The 19954-nt window shown below is 41.5% G+C and overlaps 2 protein-coding genes across 2 annotated transcripts; both read left to right on the forward strand.

Moving 5' to 3' along the window:
- The first annotated feature begins 7715 nt into the window (after positions 1-7715).
- LOC107045576 lies at positions 7716-11403 on the forward strand. The gene is made up of 4 exons (XM_015267892.1): positions 7716-9252; positions 9314-9833; positions 9909-10521; positions 10576-11403. The coding sequence occupies exons 1-4, from the start codon at positions 7716-7718 to the stop codon at positions 11401-11403; spliced, it is 3498 nt and encodes a 1165-aa protein (XP_015123378.1).
- A 21-nt stretch (positions 11404-11424) lies between these two features.
- On the forward strand, positions 11425-13353 carry LOC107045577. The gene is made up of 2 exons (XM_015267893.1): positions 11425-11577; positions 11683-13353. Exons 1-2 carry the CDS (start codon positions 11425-11427, stop codon positions 13351-13353), a joined length of 1824 nt encoding a protein of 607 aa, XP_015123379.1.
- The last annotated feature ends 6601 nt before the right edge of the window (positions 13354-19954 follow it).

Genomic DNA, 19954 nt, shown 5'->3' on the forward strand with positions numbered 1-19954 from the left:
GCAGCTGATGGAGCTTCAACAAAGTTCAGGGACCAGGAAACATGCAAATTTAATGTAATCAACTGCATACAAATTGCGGAGCTATCACCACAGATGATCAACAACTGTGAGACACAGTTAAATCTCCAGAAATCAACAAAAGGCATCAGAATTTCCAGAAGCCTCTTCGGCATACTTACTACCGTAGAACAGGCCCTGGGAGAAGATGTTATCACCAAGCAGCTAGGGGACCCCAAAGGCTCCAGGATTGAGAGATAAGTATCACGTTCCATTTATCATTATTTTGGCAAGTGATACCTCTCTCAACCTGTGTTTCTTCCCCCAGAAATCATCAGCCTCGAGTTCGACGATGATCGACGGAATTTATGCCTCCTTCGACTCGACAGTCGGCGCTTTCGCCAAATGGGGGAATTAACGCCTCCCTCAACTCGACAAGGAATTCACCAGGATGACAGCAACTCAACAGGATGACGTCCAGGACACCTAGAAGTTCTCAGTGGCTAACTTGAAGAATTAGCCACGCCCCCGGCGTCCTCAACAACACCAGTACAGCACCAGCAGACAATTCTCCGAAGAACATCATCAACACCAGAAAATCACTCAAAAAAAGAAGAACCAAATCAACGAGAGAGCAGCAGAGAAAACTCAACAATTAATTCATCATCCCTGATGATGATTTGCCCCCGGGGTGTTTGAAACGCAACTAAAATTCTAGAATATTCTGGTCGACCATCGGCCTACTTCGAAAAGCTCCGGGACTCTTCGGGTCATCAGTCATAAGTCACCGAAACACGCGCAAATCAGTTTAGGCTTAGCCTCTCACTGTACAAGTTTATCTCGGGCAAATCACCTGTACAAGATTTATATCGCACCTCACCGAGGACAGTAGCTTCTTGAACCTCACCTAGCTCACTAATAATCAAGTACATCACCGGTCTTTGTAAGATCACCGTTTTGTGCAGTACATCACCTCTGTTGATTGTAGAGAATCATACAAGTACACGCACTCCATACACACACAGCCCCACACACACTAGCTAGTCCAGTCAGTACCGTCACACTCGGTTATGTATATCAGTCAGAACAGAATAAAACAACTGTGCAGACGTATCTTGTACGTATACATAAGTGTTTATCTAGAAATATTAGACATGAAGATAAAAGAAGAAGACGACGTGGAAAAAGGCATCGGACAAATCCAAACCTTAATTAACAATTTGATGGCTCTTGGAAGCCGAGCAATAATTGAATTCCATGGATTGTGCTACGTAGTATGCCAGCGTCGTACCATACATTAGTATCAGTACTTGCGGCCAAGCCCGAAGAAGAATTAACCATCGATATAGTCAAGGCCACGCTTATCGGTGAATATAAAAGGAGGATTAAATTATCCACGGGTGAGTCAAACGACATGGCATTAAGAGTAAATAAAATGCGTTTCAACAACAAAGACAGAGACCAAGAAGAGAATGAATGTTTTTTTTGTAACAAAACTGGACATTATAAACAGGAATGTTCACAATATTTGAACTGGAAAAGGAAACAAGATTTGAAACAAAGAAGAAAATACCACAAGGCTAAAGCAGTACTAGAACAAGACCTCAGCGACTCTGACACAGATAGCGACCCCAATAATTTTCCACAACAAGCGTACAACGTATGTGACCGCAAAGACCACGTCAAGGCAAATTGGATTTTGGATTCAGCAGCAACACGTCACATGACTAATAATATAAAATGTTTCGAAGACATTGACAACACATATACATCAAGGGTCTGTGTGGCGAACGGACAAACGTGTGAGGTCTATGGAATCGGAAAAGGAACGATTGAATGTTGTACAAGCACGGGAGAGAAGAAAATACTACGCCTAAAGAATGTCCTCTACATCCCCAACTTCGAATCAGGATTAATATCCATTGGTGCACTCGACAAACAAGGTTACAAGATCGAAATAAAAAATAACAAAATGATTATCTCTAAGAACCAGAAAGAGGTAGCCATAGGAGATCGGGTAGGAAATTTGTATATGCTGAGGACCCCCGAATATGCACTAGCAACAATGCCACGTCATCCTGAAAACTGCATTCATCACTGGCACGCGAGATTTGGGCACAGAGACCCCAAAGCCATCAGAGAATTGAGAAACCAAGATTTAGTCGAAGGAATGAAACTTGACGACTGTCCAATCAAACAAGTCTGTGAACACTGTATCATTGGAAAAATATCGAGAAAACCTTTTCCCAAGAAGTCACAATCAACATCAGAGGAAATCTTAGAATTGATACACACAGACCTCTGCGGCTCAATGCCAACAGAAACACCAGGAGGTCGCAGGTACATTATCTGGTGGTGTCATCTGGGATATATACTACATTTTCTGTTGTTTGATTGGTTGCCTTTTGATGTTCAAGAGGGAGGTCTAAGGTATTCGCTTCGCCTTTTATACGAGTTTCTTCGATGAATCTTACATCTCTGCTGGCAAAAATTTTGTCTGAAGACACTTCCAATATTCTATATCCCTTTTGGTCAGGTGAGTCACCAAGGAATACACATTCATTTGCTTTCCCCTGAAGTTTATTTCGCTTTTGTCTTGGGATGTGCACTAGTGCTCTGCATCCAAATTCTCTTAGGTGTTGCACATTTGGCTTCCTTTTAAATCAGAGCTCGAAAGGTGTTTTTGACCTTGTTCTGGTCGGAACTCTGTTCTGCAGGTATGTGGCAGTCATGACCGCTTCTCCCCAGTATGTGGTCAAGACAACCACAATAAGAACTTTGTTATCTATTGCTGGAAAAAGGAAATATCACGTCAGACCTCTAGATGTAAAGACAGCCTTCCTGAACGGCAAACTAAAAGAAACAATATACATGAAGCAACCACCGGGATATGAAATTGAAGGACGTGAGGATTGGGGTTGCAGACTCAATGGGAGCATCTATGGACTCAAGCAAGCTGCACACGCCTGGAACAAAAAACGAAATGAAATCTTGATTCAATATCAATTTGAGCGTAGTGAGAGCGATCCATGTCTCTACAAACACGGAGGCAACACCCTCACCTATCTTGTCGTCCATGTGGACGACATTATAATTACTGGCAGTAGTGAAAGGAGAATTGAGCAAATAACAGGAGCACTCAATAAATTTTTCTCCATCACAGATCTCGGTGAGATAAAATGCTATTTGGGTGTGGAAATAAGGAAGAATCAGGAAGGAGAATTTCTCATAAAACAATCCAGCTACATCACAAAGGTCCTGACACGAGCTAGACTCAACGAAGCCAAGGATTCAAGATACCCCATGGACACAGGATACGAAAAGATACGTCAAGAGTTATCTAAAATAAAAAATTCTTGCTACAGCAAACTCATAGGCGCTCTGTTGTACATTTTAATTAACACAAGGCCAGATATCGCTGCACCTGTTGCCATCCTAGCCCAACATATAACAAACACAAGACAGGTGGATTGGAACGAATTAAAGAGAGTGTGCAGATACTTAAAAGGGACAATTGACTATGAATTAAAGCTCAACGATAAGACATCTGATCAACAGGAATTAATCGCCTACGCAGACGCAAATTATGCAGAAGATAAAGAGTCACGAAAATCTAATGCAGGATTCCTTTTCAAGCTCTTTGGAGGCACAATCAGCTGGAAAAGTAAGAAGCAATCATGCATAGCTGAATCATCCACTGAATCAGAACTGATGGCACTGGCAGAAACGCAACGTGAACTTAGATGGCTGATAGTCGTGCTGGAGTTTTTCAACGAAAAATAAAATCTACACATTACGATCTATGAAGATAACCAAGGCTGTATCAGCACCATAAACTCAGAAGGATGGAGTGACAGCATGAAACACATCGATGTTAAATACCTGAAGGCAAGAGAATTAGTGAACGATGGGATCATTAAACTGAAATACTGTGCAACAGAAATCAACTTGGCAGACATGCTAACCAAACCACTAGGTCCACAAAGGACAGAAACACTGGCCACCATGATCGGACTTGGACTACAGTAAAGTACGACATTCTGCCAGTGAGGGGAAGTGTAGAGAATCATACAAGTACATGCATTCCATACACACACAGCCACATACACACTAGCTAGTCCAGTCAGTACCGTCACACTCGGTTATGTATATCAGTCAGAACAGAATAAAGCAACTGTGCAGACGTGCCTTGTACGTATACATAAGGGTTTATCTATATGCTATCCTATCCCGCTCTCCCAGAATCTTCTACATTGATTAAATCCAGTCTAAATTCAGTGACTCAACGAATTTACAGTGAAAGACAATCATCAATTTAATTAGACATTCAACTATTGAAAACCAAAGAGTGTAAATTAATTGACAAGTGGTTCGATCCCATAGAAATATAGTGTGATTATTTTAATCCGGCTACAGTAATTTTCCCAACAACTCCCTCCACATTTTCATCCCACATCCACCCTAAATCTAGTTCACCAAACAGACCTTATTTATATATAATAGAATTTTTCAGAAAAAACATCTTTTGATATTTTCTCGTCAAACCCCTCATTATCAAGATAATCCCACTTTTCCAAAGACTAAAAATCTATTGATATCAATCTAATTCCCCATCTTTCTTAATTCCGCATTCATCTCGAAAACAATCAGTCCAACCGCAAAATATCATTCGACTTTTTTTGTAGCTCACAAAATTCCCCATAAATAACCTCTTATGACATTTTCCCGTAAACTCCTTCATTCTCAAGTTAATCCCCAATTTACAAACCCCTCAAAAATTCCAATCAGCATTGTCTTCACCAATAACCCCATAAATACCCCCCCCCCTTGCCACCACTTGCTACCTTCCATGGCATCACCTTCTCAAAAAGGATAAAAAATCTAAAATCTAGAATTTGTTTAATTCAAAAGTTTAGAACTTTTCTAGGAATTCTAGGAACTCTTTTCTGGGCATGTATAAAATTAGAGAGAGGCATCATTATTGCAATACTTATGCTACTAAATATTTTATAAATCTTTAACATTTTTTTTGGTTCAACCAGTACACTTTTAAGTTACATAATTATTACTAGTTATTACGAAATGAAAAAATAGGAGGAACATAGCGACATTTCATATTTTTGCATATATCATTAAGGAAATATTGCTTTCAAAAGATACTCGTGGCTTTTCTTGAGCCGTTACTCTCCCGTCATACTGGACCCATTTACCATCTCGACGAGGGCAGATTGCCAAGTAATGCCCTATCGGTCGGAAATCACCCGAATCACGTCTACCTGGAGGAATCAAGTGGACAATTCCTATCAATCTCATAGGACTTGAATCTTCTGGATGCCTCATTTTTTTAGGAACATCCTTCAGTTTCTTGAAGACATAAGCTCCAGTTGGAAAATAAGGCTCGAATGCAACGACATCTCCTGGAAAATTAATATGGACGATTAAATTCATGAAAAAAAAGCATTCTTTATAACTTACGAGGAAGCCTGGGGGGGTCAGATTAATTATTCACTAGGTACTAATTAAGAATGATCAATCAGTTGTTAATGATTTTTTCTTGGATTTATTTGAGTGAATTGGTGATATTCTGCGTTGAATTGAAATTTTTGTGTGGGGCTTTTGACGTTTACCTTGGGGAGGAGTGGGTTTAGAGAGAAATGTGTAAAGACCTTGTTTGGTGAATGACTAAATTTAGGGTGGATGTGGGATGAAAATGTGGAGGGAGTTGTTGGGAAAATTACTGATGAGCCGGGTTTAAAAACCACACTTTATTTTGTGGGATCGAACCACTTTGTCAAAACTATTTACTCTTTGGAAATTTTAATAGTTGAATGTCTAAGTAAATTGATGATTGTCTTTCACTGTAAATTCATTGAGTCACTGACTTTAGGCTGAATTTAATCAACAGAGGTGATGTACTGAACAAAACGGTGATCTTACAAAGACCGGTGATGTACTTGATTACTAGTGAGCTAGGTGAGGTTCAAAGAACTACTGTACTCGGTGAGGTGCGATATAAAACTTGTACAGGTGATTTGCCCGAGATAGACTTGTACGGTGAGAGGCTAAGCCTAAACTGATTCGCGCGTGTTTCGGTGACTTATGACTGATGACCCGAAGGGTCCCGGAGATTTTCGAAGTAGGCCGATGGTCGACCAGAATGTTCTGGAATTTTAGTTGCGTTTCAAACAGACCTTTTTGCAGCGCATTGAATTTGCTACAAATCATGTCTTATGACATTTCCCTTCAAATTCACTCATTATCGCGATAATTAAACGATTAGAAAATGGAAAAATTATCTGAGTGGAAGAGAAGATTAATGAACAACTTTGTCAACTTGTTGATAATGTCAGTAATTAATGTAGCTGTAGAGGGGAGGGGATAATCAAATTACTTATCAGCTATTTATTAATTGAAAATTATCAATTGGTTATTAATCATTCTTTTGTGGATTAATTTGGGGGGATTGATGATATCTGAGGTGAAATACCGATTTTTGTTTGGGGTTTTTGGCATTTATCTTGAGGAGGAGTGGGTTAAGAGGGAAATGTGTGAAAACCTTATTTGTAGCTCATTAAATTTGCTAGAAATCATGTCTTTTGGAAATTTCATTTAAATCCACTGATTATTGAGATGATTGAACAATTAGCAAGTGCTGAGATTATTTGAGTGGAAGAGGGGATTAAGGAACTATTTTGTTAATTTGTGGATTATCTCAGTAATGAGGGATTTTACGAGAAACTATCTAACAACCTTTTGTGTAGAGAATGCAATTCCGAACAAAAAATGTCTATTTGAAACGCAACCCAACCTCTCCAAGACCAAGGTCGATCAGCTCGGCCAATTACGAAAATCATCGGTCTTTTCCGGGTCAACGCTCAGGTCTAGTAGAGTCACCGTAAATCAACGCGAGTCAGTATAAAACGATCGGCCATATACTTCGTTTTGATTAGAGTTCAACTCCGTCTTTGAGTAACGCGCAGAGTGTAGAAACGTTCAGTACATTAACTTCTATTAGCTCGGCGATAGAAATTCAGTAAAGAGAAAATCACATTATTTATTGGCCATTTAACCAGTGACTCAACAGTGCAAACCTATAAACAATTAAAATTAATTCAGTACGATCAACTAGTGACAAGGTGTTTTGTAAATTGACAAAGCGTGGTTTGAACGCGAGAATAAATTAACGTTCATATTAGGTCAAGACTCTCAACAATTATTTCACATCGACGATCCTCTAACCTCCCAATCCACCCTAAATTTAGCTCTTCACCAAACATTAGTCCTTCGAGCCAGATCTGGGAGTAATTAGTGTGATCGGATTCGGGTGAATTTAAAAAGGCGCCTCGTGTAACGAACGTTCAGGGTCTACACGAGTCGGTCAACGGACAGAGTCTCAACGGACAAAGAATAGTTGTGCTATTGTTTTCTCTTGGCAGTAATTCGAAGTGTAAACATCAGTGTCTCAAAGTGGTGAAAAGGTTCGTGAGAGTTCGGGATATACGAGAACTCACGCCGAAGGACCTCAACGCTGGGCCAGTGCCATCAGCAACAGGCGGCCTCCCAAGCGACGCCTTACCGACACAGCGCAAACATCTACGGTCGGTAACGCATCGACACTACGTCAACAGTTGGTAACGCATCGACAGTCGATACATCACCGACATCCGAAGCCACTCAACAAAGAATTCTCAGGCAAGTAGACTTTCAATTACATCATCATGTCTGATCCAGATACCGTAATTGAACAACAAGCCGTAGATAATCAACAAGATACTAGAGGCGCAGCGGCACAACCAACGAAGACAGAACCTCCACCATCAACAATTCCGAAAGTTGTAATCAGCGAGACTGAAGGTGAAGCCAACATCCCGAGTACTCAACGAATTCAGCACATCAAGAGGAGATACTCGGAGGTGATAGGGCAACCCGCTGCAGGTCTCACTGTGCATCAAGAGATTCTACTGAGGCAGCTAAATTTCAGAGTGGAGAGCATCACCCACATTTATAAGGAGCTCACCACCACGATCATGAATGACGAGGACGTCACCGTGGAAGAGCTGGATGGTCAGAAAGAAATCCTTGAGACCTACTGGGCAGAGTTTCTCTCGCAGCAGGGAGGCATAATCGACTATCTCCCTCACGATCATCCCTACTTGACTGAAGGAATCTTCGAACAGACAGCTGCCACAAAGGAGCAAAGTGTAAAGCTCATCAGTAAGCTGAAAGTTCGGCTGTCGAAGAAAACTCAACCAGCAAGCAATTCACCAGGCCATGAACACCCAGACAAGCTCAAACGTCTGGATTTGAAGGTTTTCGACGGCACCCCATCCCAGTGGAAGCAATTCAGAGATCTCTTCACCTCGCTGGTCGGTAGCAAACCAAAAATCGCACCAGTGGAGAAGTTGATTAGGCTCAAAAGCAGCCTCAGAGGACCTCCAGCTACTCTCATATCGACATTGGACATCAACGACCAGAATTATGAAAAGGCTTGGCAGAAGCTCAAGGCGAAATACGATGATCCAAGATTGGTGGCTCAGTACCTGTTCAATCGAATACTGGAGCTACCAAAAATCACCAAGGCAACTCAGGAGAAACTCAATCACAACACAGCAGCAGCAGTCGAGTCGCTAGACCAGCTACGAGAGGTAGTCGGTCTCTCAGATGCGAACTTGATTGAACAGATGATCGCCTACTTGGTGAGGAGATCATTAGATGCAGAAACCCTCAAGCAGTGGGAATTGAAACTGGGAGACTCCAGAGACTTTCCCAGTCTGAAGGAATTCGTCGGATTCGTCGAAGCCTGCGGCAGAGGAATCAACGCAGGATCAGAGCTTCATGCAACACAGGAAACCAACATCGCCGACAGGAAATCACTGAAGAAGAAGAAGAGCTCTTACGCAGCAGCTACTCAACAAGACAGCAACGCTGAGAGGCTTCTTCCGAGAAACTGTTGTGCCATGCGTAAGGAAAAACACTTTATCGCTGAGTGCCAGAAATTCAGGGAGTTGCCCCCAGTAAAGAGGAACAGCGTGGTCATAAGCAATGGCCTCTGCTTCAGCTGTCTGGGACCTCACCGAAAGACGAAGTGTTTCTCAACGAAAAGATGTCAACAATGTCAGGGCAACCACCACACTTTAATTCATGGAGGAAGCGAGTACACCAACGCTCCACCACGAACTCGACGTGACTTGGAATCAACAGATGTCCCTGCATCAGCAAAAGTCGATCCAGGGCAGAGTACAGACAAGATCACGAGTGAGTGAACGAATTATAGCATAATCAACAAAATAACCTCCTCATTGGTCATTCTCAACAGCTCGACCCAGTACATCAACGGCAACAGTCAACCTCAACAACCAGCGGACCAGTGAGAATGCAGAAACAACTCAACAAGAAGCAGATCAGCAATCAGTGCTGTTAGCAACAGCACAAGTCAAAGTGAAATCCCCAAAAGGATTCATCAGCAGAGCCAGAGTACTAATTCATCAAGGATTAGAGGTGTCATTTATCTCTGAGAAATTAGTACATCAACTGCACCTCACAAGAACAACAGAAACGTTGGAATTAATAGGAATTGGCGGAGTCAATTCAGGCCACACAAGAGGAAGGGTGTCGATGACGCTACAAGCAATCAACGGGCCCCAGCAAGTAAAACTCAACGCCCACGTCTTGAAGAAACTCACAGCACTTCTGCCATCATTCTCCTGTGAATCAGTCGAAATCGGCTCACTAGAAAATCTTCAACTAGCTGATCAAAAGTATCTCCAGCCTGGACCAATAGATATAATAATAGGGGCTGACAACTACGGGCAGATAATTAAAGATGAAGTTGTCAAGTCTAAATAGTCAAGATTAGTTGGCCAACGAACAGCATTTGGTTGGATATTATCAGGTCCAATCAACTGCTCCAGTCGCTCAACGAGGGTCTCCCTATCAGCTGTACGGGAATCTTCAAATGAACGACTACTAGAGCTTCTACAAAGGTTTTGGGTCCAGGAAGAATTACCAGTCCAACGTTCAGACAACTCAGAGCTATCACAAGACGAGCTGGAGTGTGAAAAACACTTCAGATCAACACAGAGCAGAGATTCAATAGGGCGTTACATTGTGAGGCTCCCATTGAAAACGTCAGCAGAAGCGCTCGGGGAGTCAAAGTTCAAGGCTTCACGACAGCTCAAATCAACAGTCAGCAAACTCAACAACAATCAGGAATATGCCCAGCTCTACAAGGAGTTCATCAACGAGTACGAGGCTTTGGGACATATGCAGAGAGCACCCGATTCTCCAGAACCTACCCCAGCCTATTATCTGCCACACCACGGGGTTCTGAGAGAAGAGGCCATCACCACAAAGCTGAGAGTCATTTTCAACGGCTCCAGTCCCAGCTCATCAGGTATGTCACTCAATGATATATTATATCCTGGTGGAAAATTGCAGATTAACGCCATGGACGTCTTGACATGGATGAGAAAGCACAGACTCGTGTTTGGCACCGACATCGTCAAGATATTTAGACAGATACGAGTTCACAGGGAGGATTGGGACCTCTAGAGAATTTTGTGAATTGATGATAATCAGCAACAAATCTCCTATCAGCTAACCACAGTCACCTACGGTCTCAACTATTCTCCATGGCTATCTCTGAGAGTTCTTCAACAATTAGCGGAGGATGAGGGTCACCGCTTCTCAGCAGCCGTCGAGACAATCACCAGAGGTCGGTATGTTGACGACATCTACGGCGGAGCTGAGTCAGCAGCAGAACTCAAGGAGATAGTCTGGCAATTACAAGGACTCTGTCAGGCTGGAGGCTTCGCTCTTCAGAAATGGAGCAGCAATTGCCCACGGCTATTGCACAAGCTCGGATTATCAACAGAGGAAGCCGTAATCCAGTTTGAAGAATCAGTCACCAAAGTTCTTGGAATGTGTTCGCATCAGTCGTCCGACACATTCAGTTATAAATCCAGAGACTTCAACATACAGACGATCACCAAGAGGGTTGTATCTTCAGAGATAGCTCAGATTTTCGATCCTTTGGGCTTCATCGCTCCAGTCGTCGTAAAAGGGAAAATTCTCCTACAGGATCACTGGAAACTCAAATGTAATTGTGATGACCCCCTCCCCACGGAGTACACTCAGCGATGGGAGTCATTTCGTCAGGAACTCACAGAATTGGATAAAGTTGCTGTACCCAGATGGCTCAATTTATCATCAAAAGAAAATAACATTCAATTACACGGATTCGCAGATGCTTCAACCGTAGCTATGAGTACAGTGGTGTACATATGCACCAAGAACATCAACGAGCCAGCTTCAACAGTGATGGTCTGCGCGAAGACAAAGGTAGCACCGATCAAGCGCATGACTATTCCAAGATTAGAGCTTACAGCAGCTCTCTTGTTAACATAACTAGTAGCGTCAACACAGAGGATGCTTCAGCTCGACCATGCAGGAACTCATCTTTGGTCGGATTCAGCAGTAACACTCGCCTGGATCAGAAGCCACGCATCAAGGTGGAAAGATTTCATCCACAACAGAGTAGTCAAGATCCAGGAAACTCTTACGAATGCCACCTGGAGACACGTCAGTGGGAAAGAAAATCCAGCCGACTGCGCATCCAGAGGCACATCTCCAAGTCAGCTAGCCGATCATCAACTTTGGTGATCAGGACCTGAGTGGATTAATCAGGATCCTGAAGAGTGGCCACAATCAAGAATTGACGCTCCAGCAATGGACATCCCAGAAGTGGCCAAGGAAGCGAAACCAGCACGAGCACATCCAGTTGCACCAAAAGTCAACGAACTTGCTGAGCTACTCACCAGGTACAGCTCGATGGCTCGGCTTCTAGCAGTAACAGCGACTAGCAACAGGGCAATCGACAGATTCAGAAGACTGCCGACGCCCCCGGGACCAGTCCTGTCAACAAGAGAACTCAACGAAGCGAGATTATTCTGGGTAAAAATAACACAAAATCAGTACTTTGTTTCAGCCCTTCGTGTGCTTCAGAGAAATCAACAGCTACCACGAGGTCACCAATTAGCAAAGCTCACACCAACCCTAGACGAGTTGAACATCATGAGACTTGGGGGACGCCTGAAGAACTCAGACCTACACCCTGAAGAGACACACCCAATAATCTTGCCACGTCAGTCGAGATTCACCACACTGGTGATCGAAGAAGCTCATCGCAGAACCCTCCACGGAGGGACTCAACTCACACTGGCCTACACCAGGCAAAGGTACTGGATAATCGGTGGCAGGGGCACAGTCAGAGCGTACATTTTGCGCTGTGCTATCTGCACCAGACACCGAGGGAAGCAGGGTCAACAACAGATGGGTCAGCTGCCTGCAACCAGAGTATCATCATCCAGAGCATTTCTCCACACAAGGGTGGATTATGCAGGTCCATTCCAGATCCTGAAGTGGAGACCAACGAATGCACAGCCAGGACAGGTGCACATTGCAGTTTTTGTGTGCTGCACAACTTTGGCAGTTCACCTAGAACTCGTCAACAGGCAGATCACGGGAGCCTTCCTAGGAGCCTACAAGAGATTCACGGGAAGACGGGGCATTCCAGCTGTCATGTATAGTCACAATGCCACCACGTTCACCAGCGCAGCAGAAGTTCTAGAAAGGCTCTATCACCAAGCTTCCAGAGAAAATCAACGAATTCAGGCTGCTCTCGCCACCAATGGGACACAATGGAGCTTCTCACCACCTAGAGCCCCTCATTTCGGTGGCAAATGGGAAGCAGCCGTGAAATCAACAAAATATCACCTCAAAAGAGTCCTGGGAAAGACAACACTAACGTTTGAGGAACTCAACACCATAGTGATCCAGATAGAGGCCTGTCTAAACTCCAGGCCAATCTGTCCGATGTCGGACGATCCAGAAGATCTCCAAGTGCTCACACCAGGACATTTTTTGATAGGTGAGCCTCTCCAAGTAATCCCAGAGTCTTCATACGTCAACGAGAACTCCAGCAAAATTCGACGATGGAACCTGGTGACGCAGATAATTCACCAGTTATGGTCCAGGTGGTCCAAAGAGTGTCTTCAACGGTACCAGTCAATCTTCAAGTGGAAGACACGTCAACAGAACATAGAGGTTGGCAATATGGTGCTGATGATGGAAGACGGCTTTCCACCAACGCAGTGGCCAATTGCCAGAGTCATAGCAACGAAACCAGGAGCAGATGGGCTTACAAGGGTAGCCAAAGTGAGAATCACCAAGGTAGAAGTCGGCACGCATCCAGACGGGTCACCAAAGCTCCAGAACATCAAAACGACCCACTCGGAGTTTGATCGACCAATCGCTAAGCTATGCCTGTTGCCAACAGACCCACCACCACCAGAATAGTCTCAGTAATTCAACAACCCTGATGTAGAATGCCCCCGGGGTGTTTGAAACGCAACCCAACGTCTCCAAGACCAAGGTCGATCAGCTCGGCCAATTACGAAAATCATCGGTCTTTTCCGGGTCAACGCTCAGGTCTAGTAGAGTCACCGTAAATCAACGCGCGTCAGTATAAAACGATCGGCCGTATAGTCCGTTTTGATTAGAGTTCAACTCCGTATTTGAGTAACGCGCAGAGTGTAGACACGTTCAGTACATTAACGCCTATGATCTCGGCGATAGAAATTCAGTAAAGAGAACATCACGTGATTTATTGGCCATTTAACCAGTGACTCAACAGTGCAAAACCATAAACAATCAAAATTAATTCAGTACGATCAACTAGTGACAAGGTGTTTTGTAAATTTGAGAAAGCGTGGTTTGAACGTGAGAATAAATTAACGTTCATATAAGGTCAAGACCCTCAACAATTATTTCACACCGACGATCCTCTAACCTCCCAATCCACCCTAAATTTAGCTCCTCACCAAACAATGTCTTTTGACATTTTCTCCTAAAATCCCCCATTACTAAGATAATCTTCTATTTAATAAACAAGAAAATATCGTAAATCAAAATACTCTCATTTCTTTGAGCACGGAGAGTTTTCAATCCTCTCGACAATTGTTGATGAAAAAATCATTTTCAGAAAACTGGGTGCGCATAAACCCTAGTATCTCTTCAATTTATAGTTGATTAAAATCTCTATCATTTCCATAATATCATGAATTATGTTTGAATTGACTTATTTCATATGAATTTTGGCATGTGTTTTACCCTGGCCTCCCCTATCATTTTGAAAATGGACAATTAGTTGTTTTTTCTTTTTTTGAAATTTTAACTAGCTAAATTCAAATGGAAAATGGTTCTCACCTATGATATTTTCTGTTATCATTTCCTTGCCAGTGCATTTTTGATTAATACATTTTCGAGGATTCTGGGAGAAAATGTACGTATCAAAAATCTCGACTGGCAATTCGTCATCAACGACATCTTCGAATGCTGCGGCATTGAGATTGATGATGGGAAAATAAGATGTATGCTGGAGGCACCCATTCTCACATTGAGATCTTTCAATCCAACTAGGCATTGCAGTGAAAAGTTTCTGTGAAAACCCTCCGATTTCTTGTTCACAATTAATCAACTCATTCCCAGCAAAATTCTCTGTTACTTCGGAATGTTTGAGAAGGATTTTGGCCCTCTGACGGTAACTGTGCGCGTCCAGAATGTGCTTTAATGAGTCAATCACAAGTTGATACAAATCATTGTGAGGAGAATGTTCCATCTGCAAAATGAATAACAAAATTATTCATTAAAATGTGGAAATTCTATGATTCTAAATTCTATTTTATAGGATAAAGAAAAGCCATTCGTTACTTTCTACCATATCATTACTAAATCACAGAAGCGAAATTACGTGACTTACATGAGTACGAATGTTGTCGTAGTCACAGGCACCAGCCAGTAAAATTTGAAAAATACTGTCGAAAGAACAAGTATTTCGTAAAGTTATACGTCGATTGCGAATTCTCACTACCTCTAAATTGTTGGAGTTTCCATTCCTGAGGATGGGTAATCCAGTAGACTTGTTGTAGACTAAGATTTGTTGTAGACTAAGATTTGTCAACTTCCGAGCATTTTGTCCCATGTAAAGTGCTCGTGGGGGTTTATTCTCTTTTTTTTCCCTTTATTGTTCTAATTCTCGATATGGCGTTTAGCCATGAGCTCGAAGGCATGAGCGTTAGGTAAGGAATGACAAGAGAAACATATTCGAGGAGTGTTATAGACTTCTTCCTCGCCTTCGATGGGAAACGAACATCTCTCAAATGGGTGCACAGCCTTTGTGCATATCTTGCACCAGTGAGTACCGGTTGGCCTATCACCTCGAGCACAGGCAACACAATTAGGGAGTGATTCATTTGCATTCGTTGTAGAAAGATCAAAAGCCGAAAAAACTGGACTTTTCTCCAATGGAGTTGAAGTAAATTTCAAGATCGTATCATCACCGATCCCTCTGAATATCTGGTCAAATGTCCCGTTCCCTCCTAGACTAATATTTGACTCATCAACCTTCTCCTTCAGTGGGCTTCGGTGTTTGAATGTATCGTCTTCTTGGCTGTTAATTCTCATACTAATATCATCCGGTTTTTGGGTGTTATCATCAATGCGAGAAGAAACATTTATTCCTGAGGTTTCCTTGCCAAATCTCAGGGGCTCCTCCAGGGACTCAGCATCGTTCAGTTGCCTCTTTCGGGGGGGGGGGAGAAGTGTAGTTTTCTTCAAACATTTTCCTTTTATTCTCAGCGTCTCTTTCAGGAAATATTTCGGCTGTTGATCGGGTGGTATCTTCTCTTCTCGAGATATTTCCATCATCTGAAGTACTTGAATTTTCGAGATTGGATATTTTTTCATCCACAGCATTCTTCACCAACTTCATTCGTACTTGCAGGAATTGGAGGTGATGCTCAATAGCAAAATCCACCCTCTGTTTCCCCGACTTCTTATACAAATTAGTTTTGATCTTCTTAATCTCACATTCCACCGATGCACTCGAGTCTGGAATGCGCCCATAGCCGAATTTGTCATACATCACAGCTGACCAGAGAGGAATTGTCTGAACATCTTTCACCAAACGATGAACAAAATGGGGAGCATAGTAGGGGTTTGGATCCAGTCAGATGTCCTGATTGTCTGCTCCTGCTTTACGATTTTGTTGTTTCCTCTTCGTTTTCTCGTCATCTATTCCTGCCTTTTGCTTAACCACCCCCAAAATATCGTACCCCAATTTGACCACGAATTAGTGATTGTTTCCTCCTCTGTTGTCTCATTCCCTAGCGTGTAGTCGTTGATATGGATCCCAAATGTCACTTCATCCTCAAGGCTTTGGTTTTTATCAGTGTCCTTGTCTACTTCTATGCTCTCCACTAGTGTAGTCACGACAGAATCTAGGGGAAAATAGAAAAAAAGTTGTCACTTGAAGATGCTTTAGTCAAAAGAGCTGAAAAAAATGGGATTGGAGATTTTTATTGACTCAGTCTTGAAGACGCAATGGAATTATTAACAGTCATTAGGAATTTCCCCTCGCGTTGGAACTAAAAAATCTTTGAGCCCCACAAATAAATGGGTGTGATTGAAATTCATAAATCGAGTTGTGAAGTTGTAGAAATAAGACGAATCACAATTATGGGAATTTTGGGTAATTATCGGATCAATGAGTTATTCTGAGGGAAAATGTCACGAGATAGACTGCGTATGCAAGACAAGGCCCTTCCGGTATAATTATTATGGTGCTGCGAATTTTCTCCGTTTAGGCAAATTAATTACATCGAATTTGAGAAACTATGAATGCAATACGATGAAAAAGAAATAGAACTGGAAAATTTTATTAATGAAAGATACGGATAGATCAAAATCTAATTTAAAAAAAAAGATTTTTCGAACTGAGAAAAATGCTGAGAAACAAACAATAATCCAAGAATCATGGATTAAAGCGAATTTTGATTATTTGAATAAATGAAAAATATTCCTAATGACTATTCGTTGGCCTCGAATGATTCGAAATATGATAAAAATTGCCTCTATGAAGTTTTCAAAAATTATATAATATCATTATCTCTGATTTTTTGTGGAATATAAAATTGAATTTATGGATTGAGAATAAAAATACAAAAAGAAAAACATATAGCGCTTTCCTTCGCGTATTTCTTCTATGATAATAAAAGTGTGTTTCTTGGGTTATCGACAGGTCGGTAAAACAGTCTAACCCCTCAACCCCCCTTGCCGATGAGGGGTTCAATTGTTTTACCGACCTGTCGATAACCCAAGAAACACATTTTTATTAGTCACAGAATAAATACGCGAAGAACAACGCTAATATTTATCAGGAAGATCAACGAACAATTGTAATCAGTAGTGGAAAGGGGAGAATGTGGTAGAACAGATGAAGTGATTTAATTCTTCACAATTCATTAAATAAGAAATTATCTCGATTAAAAACGATTATATCAGGAAATATCAGAAGATATCTTTTCTGTTGAACATTTTCTGATTCAAGAAATAAATCTAGAAAAATTTCCTTATGAACAATTCATTATTGAAATAATTGCTCAATCAACTCGTAGTCAACTTCAATGATTTCAAGAAAACAACATGATTGACTTATCGTAATATCTCAATAAAGCGTCGAGACGAGCTGGATACTTGCTGGGGAAAGTGAGGCAAAGCGGAACTTTTGTTATCGACTGGAATTTTGAATATCTCTATTTATAAACAAACATGTTGAAAATTGGAGTGGATCATAAACGTTCACCACGTTCGCTTTGCTCTATCTTCACCTGGATTTGTTATACGAAATATCAAGAAACTCCTCTTGTAGCTGAGAACTTTTTTATCAAGGAATATCTCTTGATATCATCCCCCAAAATACTGCTCACGTTTCATTATTTCACTTATAAGTAAATTAGTCAACACATTCTCGGAAAGGAAAAAAGATTTCCTTCTGAATTCCAGAAAATTTTGATCTCTATGTGCAGAAGGGATGGTGAAGGGAAGGGGAGGAGGGGGAGCTGCGGTGATGTGATCGATGATCCTATTGGATGATAATTTTATTTTATTCATCATTTATTGCCCCTAGGTTTTCATGTTCCTGCTAAGTTTCAAAAAAAGGCAGCAGGAACTACATTTAAGACGAATGTATAGGTACTCGAATTTTTTTATTATCACTCAAAATTAACTCTAAATGAGCTTCAAAATATGCGATAAGAAATTTTTGATTCCGCTCATTTTTTAATTTGTTCCTGCTAAGTCTCAAAAAAAGGTAGCAGGAACTCCATTCACGACGAATGTATACGAACCCAAAATTTTTTATTATCACTCAAAATTAACTCTAAATGAGCTTCAAAAGATGTGATAAAAAAATTTTGATTCCGCTCATTTTTCCCGCCAGCTTTTCATACGTTCATTCGACGTGTGATTGAATGAAGAATCATTGGCTGTAGAATCATAGTCATCCTCAGAGGTATTTCCATTCCACAAAATTTCTTTGGGTTTCTTTGGGGTGCTCTTATACCCGATTTTTCGTCGATTTTGTAACCAATGGTTCTGAAGTGTTTTTTATTGTCGACCAATTTGAGGTTTTCCCCATTATCATCGGAAAATTTAACATTCCGAGTATTCAATTCCTGGAGCGGTCTCACAATGGGTTTGAAAACTTCATTCATGGCTTCATCAACACTCTCTCTACCCAATTTCAATAGGTTATGTTTTCGTTGAATTGCTTTCCTCGCAGCGGAAATTTGACGTAAAATCTCTTGTTGCTTTGACATTTCATCCTTACGAGGAGCCATGTTCGCTCACTGGGATCTAGCCCGCTACTGTTCAAGTTCTCCCCCTACAACCATTATTTATTTATTTATTTGAACGAAACAATCGAAATTTCTCCTGTATCAACCTCCATCAATATCCCTATCTTTATCGATTACTAGGAATGAATAATTATTTTTCCAACATGTGGAACATAATTGTTTAAATTTTTCGAATGACACGTCTGTATTGACATGATCATTATAAATATGCCTTAGATTCATTTCGTCCTGCTTGAATAATACCAGGAAATTAACTTTGTCACGCCCTAAATGTTTTGGAATGCGAACATACGATTGACATAAATAAAAACTGTCAACATTCTTATGTCTCCCCATACGAAAATATGCCTTAATATTATTTTGCTTCTCGCAGGCCACATCATCAAATATAAATAAAGAATTCGTCTTTGCGGTGTCCACCGACACAACTTCCTCATTGTCTGAGAATGGATAATAATTCATGTCACTCAGAGGTTCCAATAAATTTGGTAAAAATTGATATTTCGGTTGGTTGAGCGATTTCGAATAAACGTAGATGTTTGAAAATCTTGAACCATTCGGATGAATTGTGAGGCTCAATAGGGCATTCGTTTTTCCACAATTTGATGGACCACAGAAAATCGCGCGAATAGTATTTGGCAGCAATGAGCCATGCCGCCTCGGTTGATTAGTATCTTTCGCAGTCACTGAATCAAAATTAATGACGGGTAAACCGTTGGGATGTGTACTGAACTCCATCTCCATAACAACTGAGGAGAAAACCTATAAATTGGAGGGTTTTATAGCAAAATCAGTCAGTTCTCTTTGGGACATGATTGTGCACAGATCGCGTGCTCACAAAAAAGGGAGGGGGTTATTGAATAAAATCATCAATAATCTCCCCGTTGAATTGCATCTGCCAGGGTATCAGTATTGTGGGCCTGGCACAAAGTTGGCTGAAAGATTAGCTCGAGGAGATCCTGGGATAAATCCCTTGGATTCTGCCTGTAAGGAACACGACATTGCATACTCCAAAAATCGTGAAAATATTTCAGCGCGACACGACGCTGACAAAGTGCTTGCCGAAGAAGCTTGGCGACGTGTATCAGCACCAGACGCTAGTTTGGGGGAAAAAGCCGCCCCTTTATTTGTAACAAACGCCATGAAGGCTAAAACTAAATTGGGTATGGGTGTAAAAAAATCAAGTTTGGGTGTAAAAAAAT

Source organism: Diachasma alloeum, unplaced genomic scaffold (assembly GCF_001412515.2).
Source record: "Diachasma alloeum isolate Michigan unplaced genomic scaffold, Dall2.0 Dall_scaffold_01003, whole genome shotgun sequence".
In the NCBI taxonomy this organism is placed as follows: Eukaryota; Metazoa; Arthropoda; class Insecta; order Hymenoptera; family Braconidae; genus Diachasma; species Diachasma alloeum.

Coding starts and splice junctions, on each gene's coding strand:
- LOC107045577 (XM_015267893.1), top strand. CDS start 11,425: ATGCTTCAGCTCGACCATGCAGGAACTCATCTTTGGTCGGATTCAGCA. Junction 11,578..11,682: donor CGAATGCCACCTGGAGACAC/GTCAGTGGGAAA, acceptor TGGATTAATCAG/GATCCTGAAGAGTGGCCACA.
- LOC107045576 (XM_015267892.1), top strand. CDS start 7,716: ATGTCTGATCCAGATACCGTAATTGAACAACAAGCCGTAGATAATCAA. Junction 9,834..9,908: donor ATTAAAGATGAAGTTGTCAA/GTCTAAATAGTC, acceptor CAACTGCTCCAG/TCGCTCAACGAGGGTCTCCC. Junction 10,522..10,575: donor AGATATTTAGACAGATACGA/GTTCACAGGGAG, acceptor GATGATAATCAG/CAACAAATCTCCTATCAGCT.